The following is a 27,029-nucleotide window of genomic DNA, read 5'->3' on the forward strand; positions in this document are numbered from 1 at the left end:
CCAGTATATGATCTATCTTGGAGAATGTTCCATGAGCACTCGAGAAGAAAGTATATTCTGTTGCTTTGGGATGCAGAGTTCTAAATATATCTGTCAAGTCCATCTGATCCAATGTCTCATTCAGGGCCCTTTTTTCTTTATTGACCGTGTGTCTAGATGATCTATCCATTTCTGTAAGTGGGGTGTTAAAGTCCCCTGCAATTACCACATTCTTATCAATAAGGTTTCTTATGTTTATGAGTAGTTGTTTTATATATTTGGGGGCTCCGGTATTCGGCGCATAGACATTTATAATTGTTAGCTCTTCCTGATGGATAGACCCTGTAACTATTATATAATGTCCTTCTTCATCTCTTGTTACAGCCTTTAATTTAAAGTCTAGATTGTCTGATATAAGTATGGCTACTCCAGCTTTCTTTTGGCTTCCAGTAGCATGATAAATAGTTCTCCATCCCCTCACTCTCAATCTAAAGGTGTCCTCAGATCTAAAATGAGTCTCTTGTAGACAGCAAATAGATGGGTCTTGTTTTTTTATCCATTCTGATACCCTATGTCTTTTGGTTGGCGCATTTAATCCATTTACATTCAGTGTTATTATAGAAAGATATGGGTTTAGAGTCATTGTGATGTCTGTATGTTTTATGCTTGTAGTGATGTCTCTGGTATTTTGTCTCACAGGGTCCCCCTTAGGATCTCTTGTAGGGCTGGTTTAGTGGTGACAAATTCCTTCAGTTTTTGTTTGTTTGGGAAGACCTTTATCTCTCCTTCTATTCTAAATGACAGACTTGCTGGATAAAGGATTCTCGGCTGCATATTTTTTCTGTCTAGCACACTGAAAATCTCGTGCCAATTCTTTCTGGCCTGCCAAGTTTCAAAAGAGAGATCAGTCACGAGTCTTATAGGTCTCCCTTTATATGTGAGGGCACGTTTACCCCTTGCTGCTTTCAGAATTTTCTCTTTATCCTTGTATTTTGCCAGTTTCACTATGATATGTCGTGCAGAAGATCGATTCAGGTTCCGTCTGAAGGGAGTTCTCTGTGCCTCTTGGATTTCAATGCCTTTTTCCTTCCCCAGTTCAGGGAAGTTCTCAGCTATTATTTCTTCAAGTACCCCTTCAGCACCTTTCCCTCTCTCTTCCTCCTCTGGGATACCAATTATGCGTATATTATTTCTTTTTAGTGTATCACTTAGTTCTCTAATTTTCCCCTCATACTCCTGGATTTTTTTATCTCTCTTTCTCTCAGCTTCCTCTTTTTCCATAACTTTATCTTCTAGTTCACCTATTCTCTCCTCTGCCTCTTCAATCCGAGCTGTGGTGGTCTCCATTTTGTTTTGCATTTCATTTAAAGCGTTTTTCAGCTCCTCATGACTGTTCCTTAGTCCCTTGATCTCTGTAGCAAGGGATTCTCTGCTGTCCTGTATACTGTTTTCAAGCCCGGCGATTAATTTTATGACTATTATTCTAAATTCACTTTCTGTTATATTATTTAAATCCTTTTTGATCAGCTCATTAGCTGTTGTTATTTCCTGGAGATTCTTCTGAGGGGAATTCTTCTGCTTGGTCATTTTGGATAGTCCCTGGCGTGGTGAGGACCTGCAGGGCACTTCCCCTGTGCTGTGGTGTATAACTGGAGTTGGTGGGCGGAGTCGCAGTCAGACCTGATGTCTGCCCGCAGCCCACCGCTGGGGCCACAGTCAGACTGGTGTGTGCTTTCTCTTCCCCTCTCCTAGGGGCGGGATTCACTGTGGGGTGGCGTGGCCCGTCTGGGCTACTTGCACACTGCCAGGCTTGTGATGCTGGGGATCTGGCGTATTAGCTGGGGTGGGTAGGCAAGGTGCACAGGGGCTGGAGGGGCAGGCTTAGCTCGCTTCTCCTTAGGTGATCCACTTCAGGAGGGGCCCTGTGGCAGCGGGAGGGAGTCAGATCCGCTGCCGGAGATTTGGCTCCTCCGCAGAAGCACAGAGTTGGGTGTTTGCGCAGAGCGAGCAAGTTCCCTGGCAGGAACTGGTTCTCTTTGGGATTTTGGCTGGGGGATGGGCGGGGGAGATGGCGCTGGCGAGCGCCTTTGTTCCCCACCAAACTGAGCTCTGTCGTCCGGGGGCTCAGCAGCTCTCCCTCCCTTTGTCCTCCAGCCTTCCCGCTTTCTGAGCAGAGCTGTTAACTTATGACCTCCCAGAGGCTAAGTCGCGCTTGCTGTCGGAACACAGTCCGTCAGGCCCCTCCGCTTTTGCAGGCCAGACTCCGGGGCTCTGCTTGGCCGGCGAGCCGCCTCTCCGCCCCGGCTCCCTCCCGCCAGTCCGTGGAGCATGCACCGCCTCGCCGCCCTTCCTACCCTCTTCCGTGGGCCTCTCGTCTGCGCTTTGCTCCGGCGACTCCGTTCTGTTAATCCTCTGGCGGTTTTCTGGGTTATTTAGGCAGGTGTAGGTGGAATCTAATTGATCAGCAGGACGCGCGGTGAGCCCAGCGTCCTCCTACGCCGCCATCTTCCTGGAATCGCCGGAATATTCCTGAATGTGTATTTTTAAATTTAGATGGGCATTTTTCATTATTTAGTAGGAGAAGGAGATAATTGTTTCATCTTAAAAGGGTGATTCCATGGGGCCAGAAAAGCAAGTAAGATTTAAAAATACCTACCAGATCAAATAGTCCGTGCCTCTAAAAATATGGTAATATCACATCAAAAATGAGAAACACCACAAATTCCTTTATGGCTAAACATGTTTTTAAGGAATTACATAGGTTTCCAGAAAAATTGGTAACAAGAAATAGTGATCATGGATTCATGGATAAGTAGGGGGTAAAACCAAGGGCACCTTAAGATTCTTCTGTTAGTTGCTACAACATTTCATAAAAAGTTAGTAAAATTTTAAAATTATATACTAAACATATATACTCTACACATGTTTGAACAAGGAAATCCCTGATAATTATCTCATTGGATTCTAGTGAGAGCTATGACAACCCAGTAAGGAATTTGTGAAATCTCCAGCAAAATGATGTACTCTAAATGTGGAGCTCTCTGGGGTTAAGGCCATTTTAAGCAACTCTGCTAAATACCACCTTTTTTGTGTATCTAGACTCTGAGGCTCCAAGGGATGACACTTAAGACCAAAAGCGCTGTCATTCATTTTCCTGAATATGCCTGAGCCTGAACAAATTACTAATCACCCCAGTGAAGAAAGAAAGGAGAGATGCTAATGAGTTTTTTTCTTTCAAGATAGTTTAAATTTTGTTACTGGTAGGGGTAAGCACTTTTAATAGCTAAGGCAGTACTCAAAAAGATTCATATGGCCCGAGAAGAATAGGTTTCACAGACAGAGGAAAAGAGAAGTTTGGCTGCATATTCTATCTCCACAGTGGTTTCACCAATTATGAGTTTGTTTCTCTTCCACAGCAAGAAGCACAGAGGACAGCCCAAAGTTGGCACTGCATCTCTGTAGCCTCATCTATGCCCTGGGCTCTTTCAAATTTCTGCTCATGGCCCTCTCATGGTCACAGCATGGCTGCTCCCCCTTCAGGCTCACATCTGCATTCCAAGCAGAATCAAGAAACAGGGTGACCAAAAATGTATAGCATCAAGGAGGCAAAGCTTATATCAGGGAAGCAAAACTTCTAGAAATTCATAGCCAATTTCCACATTCACTTACTAATTTTATTTATTTACTTATTTTGACCAGAATCGTGTTGCATGGCTATGTCTAGCTACAAAGAAGACTGAGAAATAGAACTTCTTCTTTTCCTCCTCTTTCTTCTTCTTCTCTTCTTCTTCTTCTTCTTCTTCTTCTTCTTCTTTTAATGCTAGATAGGTTGTTCTGCACAAGAAAACAAAGGTCTTTTGTTAGAAAGGAGGAAAGGAGAATGGGTATTCTGTAGGCACCTAACATTTGTCTGCTGCCGTAGTTAAGAGATCATTTAATGCAATTCCCACCCTCTTTTTCTTCCACCCTTCCTCATTTTATGTTGAGAAAACTAGATCAAGTGACCTACTCAATATCATACAGCCAGTTCATGGCAAAGCTGGAACCAAAATTTGAAAGTATGATCCCTTAACACAGTGGTGCTCTTTCCAATGTATGCCACTATTCTCTTAGTTCATGAACTGTGCACAGAGCCCACCCAGTTACACAGATACCATTTTTCTTCTCCTTACTCCCTCAACTCTGTTTCCAGACTCAGGTCTGTATTTAGCCATATGCTTGTCTCATTCAACCTTAAGAGTCACATTGTTTGGCTGCAGCCAGAAAATGAATAATGTCCACGTCAGCAGGCTGCTTTGGCTTTCCAAAATAGTGAAGACTTTAACCTAAAGGGTTAAGATTTATGAACTGCAAACAAAGATTAACTGCTAAGGAGAAATAAAAAAGGAAACACAGAATACAATAGAATATTCTTTGACCTAAACCTCAGAAAGGAGAATATGACTAAGTTTCATTTACCTTAAAATCTGCTCTCCCTCTCCTAACCTCTGCTATATCTATCCTTTGCAATATTACTTTGATTCCTGTGCTTAGAATTTACTAGAGTAAGGGGTGCTTGTGTGACTCAGGTGGTTAAGCATCCAACTCTTGGTTTTGGTTCAGGTCATGATCTCATAGTCTGTGAGTTCAAGCCCTGCATCGGGCTCTGCACTGACAGTGCACAGCCTGTTTGGGATTCTTTCTTTCTTTCCCCCTCTCTTCCCCTTCCCCACTCTCTCTCAAAAATAAATAAATTAACTTAAAGAAAAATAATTTCCTAGAGTCATGGCTGTTTAGTTAGAACCAACATGTCTGATCCTACCAACTGTCACAGAACAGTAGCTGATGGGAGCGTCCATCTGAGGCAGAAATAGCACCATGCCAGGTAGCAATTCAGACACAAAGACAGGCCAAAGTTCACTCAGTCTGGGAGTGGTCCCTCAGTCTGCCTCCCACTCTGCTTTTCTGTGTTCTACATTATGTTTATTCTATTATCAAAGGCTCATACGTGGGATCCTGGGTATTCAGAAAGTGCAAACACTAAACATTTCATTTTATTTTATTTAAAAAAAAATGTAATGTTTTATTTATTTTTATGAGAGAGAGAGACAGAGAGAAAGAGAGAGAGACAGAGAGACAGAGTATGAGGGGGCGGAGGGGCAGAGAGAGAGGGGGAGACACAGAATCCATGAAGCAGATTCCAGGTTCCAAGCTATCAGCACAGAGCCTGACGCAGGGCTGGAACCCAGGAACCATGAGATCATGACTTGAGTCAAAGTCGGATGCTTAACCGACTGAACAGTTTAAAAGATTACCATGCTCGGGGCGCCTGGGTGGTTCAGTCAGTTGGGCATCCAACTTTGGCTCAGGTCATGATCTCGCAGTTAGAGGGTGCGAGCCCCACATTGGACTCTGTGATGACAGCTCAGAGCCTAGAGCCTGCCTTGGATTCTGTGTGTATGTGCCTCTCTCTCTGTTCCTCCCCCGCTAGCACTCTGTCTCTCTCTCTCTCAAAGGTAAATAAAGATTAAAAAATATTTTTTTGTTTTAAATAAAAAAAAGAAATAAAAGATTACCATACTTTATTGCCGTCCATTTGTTTCAGAAGCTTTGAAGTCAGAACATGCTTCTGTATTATTAAACTTTTTTTAAGCTGCATCTATGAAGATAATTAGAACAAATAAGATGTAGATTTCAGTGCAGGATTAGGAAGACACTTCTGACAATGAGCTAGACTGTGCCACGTGAGGTCAGGGATTTGCATTCTCAGCATGGCACTTTGCACGTTCTAGGTATTAATACTTTTCCATTTTGAAGATGTATTCAAAAATGCTTATGACCATGTTATGAATTAATTGTTCTTCCTCTGAGTAGGAGCTCGGAGATGCCATCTCAAGAAAGATTCTGTGATTTGATCATTAAAATGTAGATTGTCAGCATATGAGTTCCTTAAAAATGACTTTCTTTTTTTACTTAAGATGTCAGATAAATCCTTTTCCTGCCTTATCTTATGGCCTTTGACATGACATTTCTTCTCATAGTTCTCATTCCCTGATTTTCCCATTATTCAGTTCAGATGTTACCTCAGAAAAGCTCCCATGACTAACTCACCCCAAATAGCCCACACCCACTAATTCAGTGACTGAGCTGGGCCCCCCACAGATCAGCACATGTAACAGTACATTTTTCTCAGTGATAGATCCATGTCAATTACATGTTGGGCTTCAACAGAGAGTAGCTGGGACTCTGTCAGCTGTGGTCTGGACTTTCTAATGCCCCCCGTGTGAATATTAGGATTTGTCCATAAACACACACACACACATACGTACACCAGAAAGACCCCAAACAAACTAATCTTCAGGCAAAGGTTTATCTAAATCCAGAGTTTTAGAAATGTCTCAACATTATTTGCATGAATCAATCTACTATCTATGTATCTATTACCTACCTATCTATCATGATCATCATCATCTATCTATATCTATACACATAAATATATAAATGCACTGAAAGGTATCTTTTTATTAAAACATTGGACACAGCATCTCAGTCTGAAGTACCTGAGTTTAGGTGCCTTGGTGGCGTGTCCATGGTGTGTTTCGCATGGCATATGTTGTTCTGTAACAAAGCATTTCTTGAGTTGTTTTCTCAGTCATGTGTCTTAGAAATCTCTCCATATTGGTTCGTTCATTTTGGTCTATCCTTATGCATTACATAAGGCTTTCTCTAGAGTAGACTCTGAGAAGTCTGATATCAAGGCTATTGAGTCTGTGATTTTTTTTTTTATTTTAGTATAAACTTTCCTCCAAAAGTAGCTGAACTAATTTGCAATCCCATCAATAGTGTATAATGATATTTCTCATTGTCTTCTCTAATGTTTAATGTAAACATTTTTTTGCAATTCTGTAAATGCTTAATGTCATTTTTCTAGCCTTAAAAAAAGGTCCAACCTGCACCAAAAATAAATGTATAGATGGATATCACACACACACACACACACACACACACACACACACACACACTCATACATATTGTATATAGATGTTTATTCAGACAAAAACTCCTCACAACATTTATTAACTTTGTGTCATTTTAATTGATTTTTATAAGGAGCACTTTAACAAAAATCACTTTCCTAATCTTTAATCAGTATTCTAAATTCCAGTTTCAGTCATTAATTTAAAAATGGAAATATGTATACTAAATCAAGATTTTAAGAAGTCTGTACATCACCCTCGTTCCTTTTGTTCCTTACTATCCTGAACCTTCTCATGTGAGATGTGGAAATCTGAGTTGGGTGTGAGGCTATGTGAAAGGGTGAGGGATGGTGACTAGAAATTGCTCCTTAGAGACAGTTACAGAGCAAAGAGGAGGGCAAACCCATTCATTATTTCTCTCCATTACCGAGAATTTATGATATGAAGTGAGAGACAATTGAGCCTAACCATTTATGCATCCAATAAATATTTGCCTACTATATGGTAGGGACTGGGTATATGTGTGAGTGAAATAATTATTTGCTCTCATGTAGTATTCAGTCTGGGGGAAACGACACAAATAACAAATTATCACCAAATGGTGAAGGGCATGAAGGAAACAAGCAGAGGTGACATGGATTAGGGAGGGGCTACATAATCATGCTAGAGTTTCAAGAAGGCTTTGCTGAGACTTAAAACACAAAAAGACGCTCTCCAGGAAAAATGAGAGGGAAAGCACTCCCGATAGAAAGAATAGCATTTTTACCTGCCCCAAAACATGATAGACTGTGAGAGCCTGATGAAAAGGGAGGTAGTGGAATCAGGTGAAGGAGGATGGAGAGACACAGGCAAGGTACAGGTCCCAATACCTTGTGAGAATAAGCTAGGAGATCACTTTGTAGTGTGTACACATGTTGAATTGTAATGTTCTACGCTTGAAACACACATAATGTTACATATCAATTTTACCTCAATAAAAAGAGAGCATGTGTGTGCATGAGACAGAGAGAAGGAGGGGGGGAAGGGAGGAAAGAAGGGAGGAAGGGTAAAGGGAGGAAGGAAGGAACGAAGGGAAGAAGGGAGGAACGGAAAAAGAGGAAGGAAGGAAGGAAGGAAGGAAGGAAATAAGGGAGGAAGGGAAAAAGGAAGGAAGGAAGGAAGGAAGGAAAGGAAGAAAGGAGGAAGGGGAAAAGAGAGGAAGGAAGGAAGGAAGGAAGGAAGGAAGGAAAGAAAGGAGGAAGGGGAAAAGAGAGGAAGGAAGGAAGGAAGGAAGGAAGGAAGGAAGGAAGGAAGGAAAAGAAGAAGGGAGGAAGGGAAAAAGAGGAAGGAAGGAAGGAAGGAAGGAAGGAAGGAAGGAAGGAAGAGAAAAAGGGAGGAAGGGAAAAAGAGGAAGGAAGGAAGGAAGGAAGGAAGGAAGGAAGGAAGGAAGGAAGAAGGAAGGAAGGAAGGAAGGAAGGAAGGAAGGAAGGAAGGAAGGAGGAAGGGGAAAAGAGAGGAAGGAAGGAAGGAAGGAAGGAAGGAAGGAAGGAAGGAAAGAAGGAAGAAGGGAGGAAGGGAAAAAGAGAGGAAGGAAGGAAGGAGGAAGGAAGGAAGAAAGGAAGAAGGGAGGAAGGGAAAAAGAGAGGAAGGAAGGAAGGAAGGAAGGAAGGAAGGAAGGAAGGAAGGAAAGAAGGAAGGGAAGAAGGAAAAGCTAAGTGAAAATGAGAGTATTCTAACCTGCCAGTACAGGGGAGAGTTGAAGAGAGATTTCAGAGAGCCAAACTGCTGCTCTCCACTGCACATGTCAGACTAGAGAATGAATTGTGTTGTACATATCATGCCTCTACAATGATACTGCAGTGAGATGCTACCTATTTTTATAAATACATGAACATGTTTTGAAAAAAATATATGTATTTGACTCCATTTCTGACATATCATGGGTCCTTAATAAATGTGAATTGAAATGGAATTTGTCTGTTAATTCTCCTCAAATATTTCCCACTTTTTCACATTAATGGCTTTTTATTCACCTGATATATGGTCTTCTAATACAGTATATTTTTAATGAATCAACAACACACAGGTATGTTTTTAAAGTAAAACTTGCATCCATTTCTTTAAAAACTGGCAGAGCAGTAATAATATCAGTGACAGTATTAATGCAACAATGAATGTCAATGCCAAAATAAAGATTGAATTGCCATTGGAATTTATATTTATCCCTCAATGCAAGTAGCTACTTCTAGCACAAACAACTTCTGACAACCCAATACCGTGAGAAGGGTAAGAAGTTGCTCCTTTTTATCTATAAAGTTTGTTTGGCACAAAAAAATCTTATTCTTTAGATTTTATTACTATCTGTCATGTTCACTGCAGCTAATTTCTATCTATCATTTTAATGCAGGATTGTGGTTTGCTGATTCACCCAGAAGAAACCTGTGGATTACAGCCTATTTCCTCTGACTACATTGAAGCCATTTCACAGCCTGAACTAAAGATCTGTCCATCTGGGGACACAAAAGGTGACTATTACATTGGGTGTCACTTCTCTTAAAAAAATTATTTGATATAGATGAGTGTACGCTTATTTGAACTATCCTTATACAAAAAAAAATCAAGGTACTACACAACTTTTTCATTAGTATGAACTGTAACACATGTAATTAATGCATTATTTTAATATGTGAAATATTTCAGTTAATCAAATGGTTTTCTCTTCACCCTCCGCTCTTTGCCTTGTGAATCCATATTCATCTACAGATATCAGCCAAAAAGTCACTTGTGCCAGAAAGCCTTTCTTCAGCCTCTGATTTGTTTCTTTATTATACATTTTCATAGTACTCCGTGCTTTTCTTCCATGAGAGTTTCCACAATTATTTAAATGCTAAGTATGTAATTAATTCTTTGGTGTCAGTCTTCCCAGATTGTGAGCTGCACGAGGACAGGGAATCTGACTTGTTCACACTATCAGTTCACTTAGTACTATAATTTCTACAGAGTACGTAGACTATGTCAGCCAAAGAACTGTCTTAAGGAAACAAGTTTCGTTTCCTTTAATTATAAAAAAAAAAAAAAAAAATCCTTGAGAATGATCTCTCATGTCTCCCATATATTCAGCATTAATAGAAGCAGGAAAATCATAATGGCAAATTGGGATTATAGTGTTGAATCCTGCCTTATTCTAGAACAGACCCGGAATGAGACACCTTGGTGCCACTATCCACTTTCCCTGTTTCTCTCCTTCCCCAGCACTTTTCTTTCAGTGGAGTCTAGTGGGGTCAATCCAAAGGTGGGGACCAAAAATGCCTCCAAAAAGATAAGAGGAACAGGGAGCATCTTCTCTGAGATTCCTGCTTGCCCATCTGGCCTCACGACCCCAAGTCTCCCTTCATCTAAAAAGTCTAAGAAAACACTCAGGAGCTTTTCTACCCTCACCATGAACTTCACACCACAACCTGAATGGGAAATGAGTTTCACAAATGAGCAGTACAAATCGCAATTTGGCACGCACGGTGAGCAAGCGTGGGCATATCCCTGTTCTTGAACATGTGTTCTAAATAATGAATTACAGTCTCTGCGTAGGGAGGGATTTACCCATTATGACATGTCAGGAGGTATGATTTATGATTCTCAGCTAAATGAGATATACACTCTTACATACAAAGGAGACCCCGATGTGTCTAGTTATGGATTTTCTTTATCAGATGACATTTTATGAGAATCATAAAACAACTTAACTTTCTTCCTGCTATTGAACCAAGTCAAAAGTTCATCAACAAAAAGTTGAAGATATGGCACTGAGATTCCTCAAGAAGTGGCATCTTTTTCTGTTCATTAAATTTGCTGTAACTTACGCCAGGCCCTGTCATGAAGCTATCTCCATGCCTGGTCCTTAACAGGAGATGCTGCCTTCGAACAGGGACCTTCTGGTAACTTGAGTAGCGAGGCTTCTTTAGAGAAGACCCCAAAATTGACTCCCCAGTCAAGCCCATATCTCTTAGCCCCACGATACCAGCCCTTGTAATCTGACCCTTCTAGGCCCCATAATCTGGCCCTTCCTCTCTCCCAGCTCCTCCCAGCCTCTTGGTTTCACTTCATGCCAATAATGCTGCTGCAGGGTTCCACATTCTTGTCCATGCTGCCCTGTGCTCCTAAAAGTCTTCTCATCTTGGTCCAATTCTCCCGATGCTATATTTTCCTCTCCAGGAAGCCTCTCCTTACCACCCCACCCCCTGATTTGCTCCCCAGAATACTTTGGGCACATGTCTACCGTAGCACTTACTTCATTATGTTTCAAGTGTTTAATTTCTCTCTCTTTCTCTAATCAGTAGTTTTCAAAGTGGAATGGTACATCTGAGCAAGAGGAGGGAGTGGCATGGGACAGTCCCCAAGATGAAGCCAGTAAAGCTTAAAATACATACACATTTATTTATGTCTAATCATTCTTATTTTTGTTTTATAACAAACGTAATACATCAATATGGAAGTATAGGTACCTACATTACAGTGCGTGTGTATTAATATAGTAAGGGTGCATTAGCAGTTCGTTTTTAATGATGACTGCCCTAGATTGTGTTTCTCCAGAGCAGAGATTGTCCCTCATGCATCTTTCAGTGTCTAAGATGATTCAAAAATGATTGCTGAACTAAAACCGAGATCCAAGCCCTCCTCCTTTCCACAGAAGACTGTGAGCAGTCAGGGCACAATCGACCAGGGAAAACTGTTTCACTCTTATGGTCCTAAAGATCTAAAGATTCCAAACAAATAAGTGAGATCAGCAACAGCAGTTTGCGCGAATGGGTTTTGTTGCCAGAGACGATTTCCTTCCTTGATGGTGGGACTGCCTCCTGCTGAAAGAAGCTGTCATGGTGGGACAACATTGGGAGGAAGTTTATTTAGGAAGTCCAGCCTTAACTTGCATGACCATAGATTAGTTCTGAAATCTTATTTTCATAGCGCATTACAGCTATTTAGCAGAACTGGGTCCGTTTTTTCACCTTGCCAACGAAATGATGGTTTACGTGTCTTTTTGATAACGCTAGCTAATATCATTTTGCGTGACTTTTGCTCGTATTTTTAAGTTGATTTTAGGCCTTTAGAGAAGAATCTATAAAACACAGGCTAAGAATAAAAGTTCTTGCTTAAGAAAGAAAAAATAATTCTAATCTAAAGAAAGAAAAAATTTATACAATGATTTTGAATGATAATTTACCTTAAAGGAAAATAACTCCAAAGGCATTTTACGACATATAAACAAAAATATTTTATCATGTTTTATTTGTAGCGAGGGAATATGACAACTTATACTTTAATACTTCTAGTGTTGAAAATATGATGTGTTTTTTTCTTCTTAAGGGAAAACTGCTTTATTTTATAACAGTGTAGAGTCAGGATTTAGTGCCATCTATATGATTTTACATCTCAGCATGGCCCTAGGTCACAAAGTTGAGTTTCTTCCCTCCATTATGTCAGCCAATCTGATTCACTTAAATGGCTGGAATCTAACTTGCATTAAATATAAAGCTATAATTATAAACCAAATAACTTCTCCCAAAAGCCCTATTTATTCCTCAGAATGTCATTCCCTAAAACATATGTCATACTCTATTTCAGAAATCACAGCTTTGATTCATTCAATGTTTAAATATATAACATAGAATTCATGTCCCTCTTTTTGACAATTTTAGTTAAGAGCTGGTATCATTTAAAATGTCAAGAAACTCCAGTCTTGCAGATGTTATACAGATGTCTATTTCAAGCAGCATTACTAAATCACAATAAAAAAGGGGGGGGGCATTTTAAACCAATACAAAAATGCAAAGAGTTATGACTGTATAAATATATAGTAGTATGAAGCATTGGGGCCAAGATTTCAGAGACCCAATCAGGAGTCCTTTTGATGTGCATGAGATTTTATGCCCACAAACTAATTGTGCCCATATTTGGATTTTTGTGCATGCAATTGGCCACTTATTTCTTCAGCTTTAGAAGCAAATGGCCAAAGAAGACCTCAGCTTGTACAAAATTAGCTGTCAGCAAGGTTAGAGCAGGACAAAATGTCTGGGGGAGAGGATGCATGTGCCCTTAAATACTCAAGGATCTGATGAAAACAGAGACCTTCAAAATATTATTAGATATAATCTCATTAGCAGAAACACATTTATGTCCCCAACATACCCACCATCCTATTAGAAAGAAAATTACCCATCTTTTTTTTAAACATAGTCTCCATCAACAGGTGAACCCACTAAATAAATCCAGCTTTTTAAAATAAAGACATTCATTAAAACAACCTGATGTGGGCTTTCCTATAAACAAGTGCTACCAAAGAGACCATTGGGCCATATTTCATTTTCAACTGATGATTTTGTGCCTAATACGACAAAAGGATCAGAAAATTGGAGACTCCAAGACTTCAGTTAATGACTGGTCCAACCTGTCATTAACAGCATGACCCCATTTCTATCATTTAATTCTTGTGGCCTCAGTTTACCTCATCTGGCAAAGAGGAGGGTGGACACAAGACCCAAAGCCCATTTCACCCCATTCAAGAGGATGCCCACTGAATACAAATCATCGTGAAGATGTGAAGAAATTGGTTACTGATTACAAACCCTATATTCCAGGGCAAAGTCAGAATTAGAAGCAAGTTATATTCTAAATGAAAACCACAGAAAAATCACAAAACAGAAATGGATGGAGAAACAAGCATTTTTGAGGATAATCTTCACATTGCCATTCAAAAACCAGCACCTCTCCGTCTTTTAGTAGCATTGCTCTTCTCTACATTTGGAAACTTTGGAAATGCCTTTTACTGAGCAGACCTTTTTCTCTCCTATATGTAATCTTTTGTAGAAGCCACTTATTTCTTCAGTCCCTGCTGTCAGGGTGGCTTCGTCACCCAAAGTACCACCCACTCCATCTTTCCAAATCTTGTCTATCCAGAAGACGTGAACACATTTCAAGTGCTCCATGACAATTCTGACTTCTGTGATGCTTTCTTTGTTCTGAACTACCACAGCTTACTTGAGGTGGGGGCAGAGGAGTAAAATATATTCACCGATTGCTGGGTATCAGGCACTATGGCAGGTGCCATATGTATTTTCCTCATAGAGAGAATATTAAGTAATTTTTTCAAGCCAAACAGTGGTTCGCAACTGTGGCTGCATATTGGAATCACCTGAAAAGCATTTAAAAAACACTGACGCCTGAGTTCCATACCGGGTGGTTCTGATTAAATTGGTCCAGCATACGATCTGAGCATGGGGATTTTAAAAAGCTTTTTAGGTGACTCTAACATGCAGTGCTGAGGTCCACAGAACTAGCTAGAGGCAGAGCTCAGGTGTGTGTGTCTCTAGAGCCCAGACTCTTTTCATACCACGCAGCTATTTTTACTCAATTATGCCTTTTTTATTATGCTGTAACTATTTTACATGTATAAATTGTAACCCTCTAACCTGACTGTAAATTTTTTGAGGCTTAACATTGTAGTTAAGAGGCTTAAATATGTTAATATATGAAAGTGCTCAGAATATCCCTAACCTCTGGCAGGTGCTATGAAATGTTAACTATTTTTTAAAATTATTATATTTTAACATCAGTAGCACCTAACATCTTGTAGGGTAAATACTTCAATAACGTTTTAGGTTAAAATCCTCCTAGAGAGTACTATTTTCTTTCATCTCCCCCAGTTCTCTCTTAATATACCCACACTTCTTTTTTTCTTTTCTGTGATCAACTAGGAGGCCATAAGCTAAACCTCCTCTCGTATTTTATCATTTCTAACTATTTCCAAAAACACTCACATGATTCTGACATCCTTGAAGTCATGCAATGGAAGCACACCATATTCATTGCTCAAAAGTAGAGATTCTTCCCTCTAATGCCACACGAGATACTTTTGTTAGCAGAACCACAAATCAAAGCCAGAATGGACAAAGTTGTTAATTTTTTTTCTTTCTAACTCAAAAAGTAGCTGGGAATATTTGGCTCCTCAATGTTTTGAAGAGAAACATCTAGTGGTAACATAAGCAAGACCTTTAGGGTAGAGCATGTGATTGTTGGAGACGTCAGGGCGTTCTCCACAAAGGGTATAAATAACCACTCTGTATTCAATGTTCTAGTTCAAACTCCATTTCTGAAAAGATGAAGAAGGAAAAAACAAAAATAAAAAATCCCTTCTTGATTTTTTTTCTGATTATGAACATCTCTACTCACACTAAAAGCTGAAGCGTTTTGAATACATATTACTTTATCACTAAAATAGAAAAGATCGCAAATGCATTGAGAATATTCATTTATCTTATAAACATTTACTAAAGCTTATGACCTACTCTGTGCCTGAAGTCAGCTAGTAACAAAGACAAATACGATATTGTAATTGTGCTAGATATATTAAGCACGTTGTCCCATTCAGTCCTCCCATCAACCGTGTGAGAACAGTACATACCTCATCTAAGGGCTGGAGAAATGAAGGCCACAGAGCTAGAAAGAGCTGAAGAGATCCACACCAAAAAGGTCACCGATCAAATTAAGAGCAATAACTAGTCTTCGAAATAACAAATTAGCAGTATATTGAAGTAATTCTCTTATATCTTGACTCTCTTGAAGGCAGGGGATAGATCTATTATTGGATTGTTAAGCTAAGCATGTCTCACGCTAATAAAGATTAGTGGTCAATTACCTCGATATCAGTGGCTTCCCATCTACTTTGGTTCTATTAAGTGCCTAGTGTACTCTTTAAAAACAAGTAATAATTGAGTAGTACCCAGTCACTTAGTTTTTTGTAAGGATGCAGTTTCACAGAGCAGGACCCGTACTTGACTTCAGCATGGACTGTGTTCTTTCAGAATATTTTTACCTGTTGCAATTCTGTTTGGTTGTCAGGGGGGCATGCGTCGCTCCACAGATGTACGCAAGAGTGGTCTTCTCACTGTAATATTTATAATACTGTGCCATAACTGAATTCTAAAGTAACTTGCAAGCTGTAATTTCACTAGTAGAATGTGAACAAAGGTCCTGCTGTCTATTCCAGGCCAATGGATCGTGCCTTGCCTTAGCTGTTCAGACAACAGGACCTGTGACTGGAGAGAGATAACGTGGCAGCCTCAGAACTGCCAGTACAGCGTTCTAACTAAGCCTCAACTCCAGCGGTGCCTGGGGGGAAGGAAGGTAAGTTCCGGATCCGGCAGGGGAAGCCTTTAATTTCTGCCACCTGCATCACCAAAAGCCACGCTGTTGTATTTAGTAGACCAATTCCTGCTCTCTTACTCTGCAGAGGATAACTAATGCAATGCAGTCTGGCTTTTTGAATCGTGGGCAAATGTTAGAATAGAAGAGCCTTAACAATTCTTGCTCAATTATTTCCAAATACGTCTACTTGACAGATGGAGGATATTAAAGTCATGTCCTGTGCTGACCCAATTCCATGCTGGTTTTTCTCAGCACAAATTGGCGAGCGCTTGCCACGTCAACTGACAGATGGCGGTTCAGAGCAGCTGGCCTGGTCAAACTGCAGCTCTAGCGAGGCACTGCGGTGACAGCCGACGTCTGCAGCTCGCTTGCACAAGCCATGAAATGTTCTTGCATGTAAGACTCACTTCTGCTAGAGTTTCCTGGGTGCATGAGACACTAACCTTCCTGATCTTCTTTCACATTCCCGGGCAGGTCTCAAACGGACCTCACTAGGCTGCCTTTGCTTTAGTGAGGCTTCTAAGCTGATTTGTTGGACACGCAGTGTCTTCTTACTAGGCGCACTCTGAGTAGGTAGATTCCGGCAGAGCCCTTGGACGTGCGAACCGGGCACATAGACTGAGATGCTTGGTTAACATGAAGTAAGTAATTCTTACCCAGATTTTCAAAGTTCTTTCCTTACAAACTGTTTGTAAGCTCTCACAGATGGGCCACACGGAGTTCCAAAATTGATTTTTTTTAAGTTCTATTAATGCAAAAGGAAATGAGCACTGGAATGAATGTATGCCAGCCTTTCAGATTAGGCCTATGGTTAGATTTTCTACTAGCAAATAATTTAAAAAGAATGACAGGGGGTGAGGGGCAGGGCAGGAGGATGGATATTTCTTCATGGTGATTCCAATACAACTGCACCAATTTTCATGACTGAGAGTATCTCTAAATATAAAAGCAGCAGTATTACTTACTTTTAAAAAGGAAAGCAAGGGGGAGGGGCATCTGGGTGGCTCAGTTGATTAAGCATCCAACTTTGGCTCGAGTCATGATCTCACAGTTAATGGGTTCAAGACCTGCGTCAGGCTCTCTGCTGACGGCTCAGAGCCTGGAGCCTGCTTCGGATTGTGTCTCCCTCTCTCTCTGCCCATCCCCTGCTTGCAGTTCATCTCTCTCTGTCTCTCAAAAATAAATAAACGTTAAAAAAATTTTTTTTAAATGAAAGAGGCGCACCTGGGTGGCTCAGTCGATTAAGCCACTGATTTCAGCTCCGGTCATGATCTCAAGGTTTGTGAGTTCGAGACCCATGTCGGGCTCTGTGCTGACAGCTCGGAACCTGAAGCCTGCTTCAGATTCTCTGTTTCCCTCTCTCTCTGCCCCTCTCCTGCTCATGCTGTGTCTCTCTCTCTCAAAAATAAATAAACATTTAAAAAGTTTTTTAAAAAATAAAAAAGAAAGAGAAGAAACCAAACATTTAGACTTTTATTAACTGTCACTTAATATTCTTATTAACAGAGAATTGATTGTGTGCAAGGAACTAGGTGTGCTGCTAACTTTCATACCTTATGTCTGACCAAACTGTAAGCTTCATGAGGACAGGGAACATGTTTGAATCACTGCTTAGCACAACTTTTTGATACGTAATAGTCACTTAACAGATATTTGTAGAGTAAACAAATAAATTAAAATCTTACTTATTTCTCATCACAAATCTGTGAGGTAGATATTGTATCTGTTTTCTACTTAAGAAATTTAAAGCTCAGAGAGATTGAGTAATTCTCCCATGATCACATATGTATGTGTGGCTACTACTCTGACATTTTTAACCACCAACTTGGATAACCCAGCATCCACATCTTAGAAATGCAGGACTGGAAGCAATGAAAATAGTTGTTGCTATAACAGTCAGACTTCTCTAAACTCTTCCAGGATACTGTTCCGACCTCGGAATTTAGAGCATTCGGGAAAATTCCAAGATGTCACAGTCTATTAACCTGAAAGGCAGTAGATGTTCATTTAAGTTCATAACTAAATTCCATGGCTTTTGACATGACACATATTATTTCCTGGGCTCATTTTATTCCTCTGTAAAATAAAAGAAGCCTATATGATCTAATCCTATGCTGTAGATTAATCAGCTTTGTAGGAAGCTAAAAGCCCTTTTCCTTCTCTGTGTTAAAATATCATAGACTGGGGTCATTCCCCATAGTTCTGTAGGCCGAGATCTCTGAGATCTGGAGACCAGCAGGGTTGGGTTCTGGTGAGAGTTCCTTCCCAGCTTCCATTGACTGCCTTTCTGTTGTCCTCACAGGGCAGAGAGCTCTGGTCTCCTCTCCTTCTAAGGACACTAATCCCATCATGGAGGCCCCACCCTCATGACCTCATCTAAACCTAATTACCTTCCAAATGTTCCACCTTCTAGTACTATCACTCGAGGGGGTAGGGTTTCAACACATAAATAAACCCAGGGTGGGGGGACACGGGGAAGGGACACAAATGATATGGTCTTTGCTAATTTCAAGGTAGATTATTAGCAACTCTACAAAGTAATGATAAGAAAAAAGGAAGATCCCTCTTTCTGTCTGTTAGGTAGGGAGACAGAATGTTGCAAACTCTAAAAATAACCCCGATATGCAGATAAGGTGCTCCTGGCAGAGACCAGCTAGCTGGCTGCTTGGGGGGGGGGGGGGGAAGGGGCTTCTCTTAGAGATTCTCTTAGTCCAGAGGTGCTATTCGGACCTTCGTGCTCAGAACTCCAATTTGTTAGCATGCTGGCAGTGATTCTACAGAGTCTGATTTGTTTATCAGGATGCTAAAGTTTTCTATACACAACAGGGAAGCATTGTACATTTTTAGCAGAGGAATGACACAGCCAGAATTAGAAAAATCTTTCTGCAGCAGTATGGAGACTGCCTACAGCGGGGAGGAAGTGGGTGCTAGGGAAGCAGAGGCTGTTTCGTGGAAAAATTCCATCATGCAACATTGAAGAGTCAAAGAAAGTATAGATTCTAAGTATAGATTTCTAAAGAAGTACAGATTCAAAGTTAGTATATATTCAATAGTATATGTATACAATAATGCCACTAATATAAAAACTTAATACATACATACAAGCATGCCTACACATACAGAAAAATTTTGGAAGTAACACAGTTAAGAATGATTACATAGGAGGGCACCTGAGTGGCTCATTTGGTTGAGCATCCAATTCTTGATTTCGGTTCAGGTCATGGTTCTTTCGTGAGATTGAGCCCTGTGAAAGGCTCAGCATTGAGCACAGAACATCTGGATCTCTGTCCCTCTCCCCAGCTCTGTCGCTCTCAAAAACAACAACAACAACAACAAAACAAATGATCACATAAGTGAAAGGGAGTGGGAGAAGGGTAGGGTGGTGATGGGACCAGCGACATATTTTGCGCGGCCCAGGGCAAAATGAAAATGCAGTAGCCTGTGTTCAAAATTATTAAGATTCCCAAGAAGGCAACCACAAAGCAATAGCGCGAGCGCCGGGCCCTCCCGCTACACAGACTCTGTGCAACGCCCAAGGTCACATGCCCGTGATGCCACCTCAGGTAGCAGAACATGTTTGGCGAAGAATGAAGAGATCTTTTAAAATATTTGTGTGATTTTCATTTTTTTTTACAATGGGTGCATATTTTTAAATCTAAAAATCTGTGTTTTAAAATTTAAATCAGAACTAAGGCAGAGGCAGTGGAAATTCAAAGGAAAGAGACCCTGAGGAAGAAATCTTATATTCACAATCATGGACCTGGTAATATAGACAGGTGCATGCCCACATACACCACACAGCACAGAGAAAATTGCATGAACACTCACAACTATGACTATCAAATAGCACTTATTTTAAGAAGACTCTATTTATGCATAGAAGTGCGTTAGCAAAAAGCTTTCCCAGTACATTGATTTCTCATTCTCCATGAGAGAAATATAAATACACAAAGTATCCTGAAACTCTTTCATTACTAAACTAAGACAATGCTCATCCTACCCAGAATTTTTCATAATCATTATTCTATTCCAAAGACAAATACATGTTAAGGCATACCATTTACAAAAACAGAAAAACAAGTCACATAAATATTTTGTTTTTAAACACCTTATAAACTGACATTTGGGGGGGGCTCACTTTCTACTATGTCAGTCATTCAACAGACGCATATTATTTGAGCGACATTATACAGAAATTCACTTCATAAGGATAGCAGGGTCAGGGAGTGGTAGGAACTTCAGACCTACAATCAGGAAGCCTGCACTAACTACAGTTCTGATCCCATCAGACAAAGTGATTTTTTATTCATCAACACCATCAGATCAACTCTGCTGCCCCACATCAGAAACCTTGTAGTATCTGTTATCCCTAACATGGTACCAGAGTAGAAGTTAGCCACCTGATTGCTTAAAGTGAAGCTCACGATACTTTTTATAACTTTTGTGATGCTCCACTGTTCATTCACTAGCCTAGCTTTTGTTAAGTTAACAATCTGTTCTAGGGGCATACAAACATGTTCTAGGGGCATACAAACATGATCCTCCAGGGAGCTAAATTTCCAGTACAAGGAGACACATGAGAGAAGCAATTGTTTCCTCATAGTGTGATAACTGTACAGGTAGAAAGAAGCTCAGAGGCTGGCACCTGACCTGTACTTGAGGTTCTGGAAAAGTTGGTAAAAGAGAAAGTGCCTACGGAGGGCGGTGGTGGTAGTTACAGGCAATCTACCAAACACGTTACTTTGAAATGGTTTAAATGAACTGGAAAAAAAAAAAAAAAAAAAAAAGGATCTTCCTTTCTTTCCCCTGAAAGAATCTGCAGGGAGGGGCGCCTGGGTGGTTCAGTCAGTTAAGCATCTGACTCTCTGTTTCAGCTCAGGTTATGATCTCACAGTTTCGTGAGTTTGAGCCCCACATAGAGCTCTGTGCTGAAGCGTGGAGCCTGCTTGGGATTCTCTCTCTATCTCTATCTCTCTCTGCCCCTCCCCCACTCAGGCTGTCTCTGTCTCAAAATAAATAAACAAACTTCAAAAAATTAAAGAAAAGAAAAAAAGGAATCTGCCAGGAGAGTCCTATCACTCGAGCCTAGGTCCTTTGATTCTCTCAGATTGGAGAGAAACAGAGGAGGGGCAGGAACCAATCAGGAGTGCAAGAGAGGAGTCCCAAGTTTCTCATTTTTTAGTGCATTGCAATTTATGCTTCTTGGATTATGTAAAAGTGGGGACATATCTAAACATGCAAATTCTAACAGTAGAGTAGCCTTACTAACATGAAGACTGTCAATTGATTTGTAACTCAGACTTTTTACAGTGAGAAGCTGAGTTTCACTGTTGCCATGAGCAGGTAGTGCAAATGTTGTGCTACAATAAAACAGAACTTCAAATCCAAATTAAGGCAGACTTCAGCTTTTGGAGATGCATTAAATGGAAAAATCTTTCTCCAAGAATCAGATTTAAATGCCATAGAATTTGACTGAGCTTGTGAGAAGTATTGGCAAATTCGGCCTCCTAGCATTCTGCTTTGTTTAGAATCTCTAAGTGGTCATTTCCCTCAACTGAATTTCCTTATGTTGTTATTACGACCTTTTACATCTTTTTACTACTATTTTACACTGATGAATGCAAGGCTATACTAGGAAATACATGCCCACCTATGGGGAAGGGACAAGACATAAATCAGTTGAGACTTAAAAAGGAGTTCAAGTTTCCAGTAACTTTGACCAGGAACCCCACTGTGCTTAGTGGCACGTGAGCAGGACTGTACTTTCTATAGTCCATCATTTGCCTTCACTACAGTGTTGTAAACAGGAGGCTGATGTCTGGAGAAAAGATGGAAAAAGGTTTCTCCTCGAAGCATTTGTACCCCATCTCTAGGTCATACTTGCTTGTGTATGGAGGGCAAGTAAATGTGGGACTCCTTTTAGACCCTAAACATCCAAATATAAGTTATTTCATGTATAGGTTTTTGCATATGTGTTATGTATAGGTTTTGTGTTGTATAACTGTGTTGGGTCAAAGCAAAATCAATTGAAAAATATCAGCTATGTGTTCAGTTATACTCTCACACGTTTACCTAAATAGATACCCACCTCTTACTTAATAAGCTCTGAATGGAACATTCATATACAAATTTATCAGAGCATAACTCTGTAATCACAGTGCGAAATTTATAGGAAATAGTTTGGAAATATGATAATCAACTTACAATTGAAAAAACTTAGGAGCCGGACCAAACTGAATTAAACACGCCCTTATTTTGTTTGTCAGTTGAAAACGTAGCTCAGAATTTAAAACAGTAATAAAGTATCTGAGAGAAGAGTGCAATTAAAAAAGGGAAATACAAAAAGGTGGTATTTACTGAAAGTACTTAAATTCAGCTGTTAAAACAGGAAACGTAACTTACATCTTTAAGTAATATTTGCAAGTTAAGTAGTGTCTTGAACTTAAAGGTGTTTAAATTTTTGAAGTGTGGCTATAATAATATGTTCTGACTAATATGTGAGTTCCATTATAGTTACACAATTCTTTTTGCTTGTCAGTTTCAATATAAAGGAAGGATAAAAGGGAAGGAAATCACCTCACTCTCACCAGGAAAGGATGGCTTATCCGTAATGCCCATAATCCAGATTGAACAGCAATGTAGATAAATAATTTTGTTCTGAGCAGCTAGACCTACATGTAGGTGATATTGCTTAGCTGTTTATCCCCCCCCCCACTTTTTTTGGCCAAATTTCATGTATTTGAGGGTGATTTGCCTAAATGGCAATTTGCATTTGTTCTTGACCCCAAAGAACAATTTGGTTGGTTATCTACAGCCAATTTAATCAAAATGCATCATTGGAAAACATTTGTAACCATATTATATTTCACAGAGAGATGCTTTGCTGAGCTAGATTTTCATCATGCCCTAAATATCATTAGCCATCTGATCAGTCTTAGCTTCATATTAGGACTGGATGACCCCTTGTTTTGTTTAGAAATGAATATCTTCTGGGAGCAGTGGTGCTCAATCACACGGCTCATCAGAATTGCTGTGGAGCTTTCTAAATAGATGGGCTATGGTTGGCCCTGGACTATATGTAATGAGTAAAATTCCCCTTCACCTCATTGTCATTTCCTTAATTACCTATGAGAGAGCACTCCAGTAAGCAGGCATTGCCTAGATTAATGGACAAGTAGCTTCTATTGCATTCCTATATAACTTCCCCTCCTGGAAGGTTTCAGTTAGGTCCTGTTAGCTGGGTTGAGTCCTGTCTCGGCATCTACATGCATTCTGTTGGTTCTGAAGAAATATCCGTATTTCTGTGAATATTGAAGATAAAGTCTATCCAAGAGGAAAGAGGAAAGGAGGGAAATTATTTAAATCAAGAGTTTTTTTCCTTGTCTATTGATTCTACATATATCCAAATTCTTTTTGGCCTCAACAGATCAGGAGACTCTGAAAAGCTAACAAGTTCCAGACATTCTACTGCCTTTATATTGACTCAACCCAGATAGCCGGATACTCTTCTTTCCATTTCTTTATAACTTGGCTTGCTAACTATGCCCTTGCTACTTTTGATGACTCTGCAGAAAGGAGGCAATGGAATGTATAATATCTGTATGCTTAAGTGTCACCATTGTTAGTTCCCTTCATTCACGATGAGTGGAATGAAAACCATTTTATTTTATATTTCAGTCAAAAATTCCCATGTTCTAGTTGCATTTTCAGTAATACTAATACTGATACTGATATTGATACTGATACTGATACTAATGATACTTCTTGCTATTATTTGTCTCAGGGAACCGATTTTCTTAGAAGTCTTTCTATGCATCATGTGGATTATAAATTTAGCTTTTCATATGTTTCATACTTTTGCTAATTCACATGTTGAAAAATTTGAATTTAGGTTTTAGGTTTTTTCTCCAGGAAGACGGTATGTAGGAGACAGTGGTAGCTACGTGTTGATAAAACTCATTCCCTCCTCTTCCTGGCAAATGTAGCTTGACTACATTTCTCAGTCTCCCTTGAAATTAGGTGCTGCCATAGGACTGAGTTCTAACCAATGGAATGTGTGAGCAGCAGTGATGTGCCCAGCTGCCACGGGGGCCCATAGACAACCTGGCAGCTCTTTACTCCTCCTTTCAGCTGGATATGGATGCCCACAAAGGTCTTTGAAGCCATAATTGAAGCAGGCACAGTCTAAACATCCTGGGACCCTGCCCCACCTCACACATACGCCTGCCTCAAACCACCTGAACTGTTTTCCTGAGGGAGAAATAAACTTCATTTGTGTTCAGGCAATTATACCTCTCAGGGCTCTATTTGTTATAGCACATAGCCCGTCCCACCTAATATAAGGACTAGATAATAAAGAAATGAAGATGACTTAAAAAAAAAAAAAAAAGTCCCAGGCTTTAACAGAGCCTAGGAACATGATGTGCTTCTAGGTCCTCTGGTCCATGGTGGTATGAAAAAGAGTGGGAAGATGCCAGCCCCTGTAAACTTTTCAGTGACACACTTCCTGCTGAGTCTTGGGAATAGAAAAGTTACAAAAGTCCTCTGAACACGTCTTTGTCGCCCACTGATGCACTGAGGTCCAGCCTCTCAGCACACATCCAGGCACAGATGCTTCTGCTCCTCTCCAGAGCCCACCTTTATGGAGACAGGCTCTCCTCTTGCACTGCAGAACCCAAAAAGAGATGTTGCATGGGAAAATGCCATTCAATCTTGGAATAAGATTGCTACTGGAATCCGAAATATGATTCACGTGATTCCTGTGTTGGGTTTATTGAACCAATGCTTAAGCCATTGTTCCACAAAAGTTTAAGCTGGCTGTTTTTATGGGAATTTTCAAAATGTTTTTAAGATGAAAATGCACTTACTGTTATTGCTGCCACTGTTGCTGCCTTTGTGTTGTTTCATTATTGTCATAAAAAGTCAATATATGTTCATTTTAGATAACAGAATACACTGTCATATCTCCCTTTGCAAACTAACCACAGTTAACTTTCCAGGACCTTTGCTACACATCCACATGCTTTTTACCAAAAAAAATTGCAATCATTATTTATATTGTGATTGTAGTTAGCTTTTTATAAAAGTTAACTGAAATCTTCCCCATTACAATGTATCCATATTATGATATCATTGTTAAAAGAGGAAAAAAATTTAAGTGTATGATTATACTTTAATATAAGCAATCTGGCAGACATTTATACTGCTTCCAGTTTATTTTTCTTTTAAAATATATTTTAATAGGCATCCTTAAATATTTCCTAGAAGTGGAATTCCTTAAAAATTGCCAACTTATACACACAACAGCGGTTTCCATTCATCCATTTAACACATGAGAACCGACTTTTATGCCAGGCACTCTTCTGAAGCTTGGGATTCAACAGTTGAAAGGAAAGAAGATAAAAACTCTCCCTCGTGATCCTTACATAGTCTGAAGGAGAGGGTTCATTTCCCTGAGATCATAAGATTGTTGGTGCTTTTAAAATCTTTGCTAAATTGGTAGGGGAAAAATTAGCTATTTTGATGTTTTATTGCCGACATGGATTATTTTTATAATTGCTTACTGGTTATTTGTACTTAATGATCACATTTATTTTCTTCGATTACCTATGCCAATCAATACCTGTATGTGCTAGTGTGAGGCAATAATATTCATGGGACAGAAAAGTTATTTGAAAATTGTACGACCTGTTATGAATATCTGTTATGATGATTTAGCCCTTTTAAAGTTTACCTTTAAAACAAATAATCTACAAATTTTATTTTTAAAAATTCTTGAATTGGATGATATAACAGATATAAAGATTGGGGGCGCCTGGGTGGCTCATTCGGTTAAGCATCTGACTCTTGATTTCAGCTTAGGCCATAATCTAATAGTTTGTGAGATCAAGACCCACATTGGGCTCATGTTCTGGAGCCTGCTTGTAATTCTCTCTCTCTTCTCTCCCTGCCCCTTCCCCTGACAGCATACGTACACTTATGCTTTCTCTCTCTCAAAAATAAATAAACATTTAAACAATAAAATATCTAACACTTAAATAAAATATATTTATAAAATAAAACATTTAAAAAATAAAATAAAACATATAAAGATTGAATATTAGCCATGTAACTGAAGAAAAACCACTCCATTTCCTGATGTTATTTTTAAATTGTGTATGTATACTTAAAAGAGCTGACCTTTTGAAGTTAGAAATCTTTTAGGTAGGAATACCAATCAACGTTTTACAAAATCTGCTTCCCCTACAGCACAGGCAATCTTAAAATCACAACTGTATTTTCATTTTCATTACAATTTAATCATTTGAATTTGTCATGAATAGAAAGGCAATGGGAGAAAATAATTCTCTAGAAAATATTCTTCCCAGACTAGTGTCCATTAGACTTGAAAAATGCTGTCTAGATATTTGCAGTTCATTTTTTGGTAATGTTCATTTATTTATTTTTGAGAGAGACAGAGAGAGAGAGAGAGAGCCGGGGAAGGGCAGAGAGAGAGGGAGACAGAATCCCAAGCAGGCTCCACACTGTCAGCTCAGAGCCCAACATGGAGCTCAAACTCAGGAACTGTGAGATCATGAGCTGAGCTGAAACCATGAATCAAAAGTTTATGGGGCGCCTGGGTGGCGCAGTCGGTTAAGCGTCCGACTTCAGCCAGGTCACGATCTCACGGTCCGTGAGTTCGAGCCCCGCATCGGGCTCTGGGCTGATGGCTCAGAGCCTGGAGCCTGTTTCCGATTCTGTGTCTCCCTCTCTCTCTGCCCCTCGCCCGTTCGTGCTCTGTCTCTCTCTGTCCCAAAAATAAATAAACGTTGAAAAAAAAAATTAAAAAAAAAAAAAAAAGTTTAACTGCCTGAGGCACCCAAGTGCCCCTAGATATTTGCAACTTAGAACTTGTTTTGCAGAGGACGGTGGTGAGGCCTC

General features: G+C 39.8%; 1 protein-coding gene across 7 annotated transcripts in view; it reads left to right on the forward strand.

The window, feature by feature from the left end:
* The window catches only part of CPED1 (cadherin like and PC-esterase domain containing 1), a 282,494-nt gene that overhangs the window by 227,907 nt on the left and 27,558 nt on the right, over nucleotides 1–27,029 (forward strand). For all 7 annotated transcript variants that reach the window (XM_045495428.1, XM_045495426.1, XM_045495430.1 and 4 more), the window contains 2 exons: nucleotides 9,322–9,439; nucleotides 15,952–16,088. In XM_045495428.1, coding sequence (XP_045351384.1) covers nucleotides 9,322–9,439; nucleotides 15,952–16,088 — 255 coding nt within the window. The remainder of the gene's footprint in view (nucleotides 1–9,321; nucleotides 9,440–15,951; nucleotides 16,089–27,029) is intronic.

Source organism: Leopardus geoffroyi, chromosome A2 (assembly GCF_018350155.1).
Source record: "Leopardus geoffroyi isolate Oge1 chromosome A2, O.geoffroyi_Oge1_pat1.0, whole genome shotgun sequence".
Lineage (NCBI taxonomy): Eukaryota > Metazoa > Chordata > Mammalia > Carnivora > Felidae > Leopardus > Leopardus geoffroyi.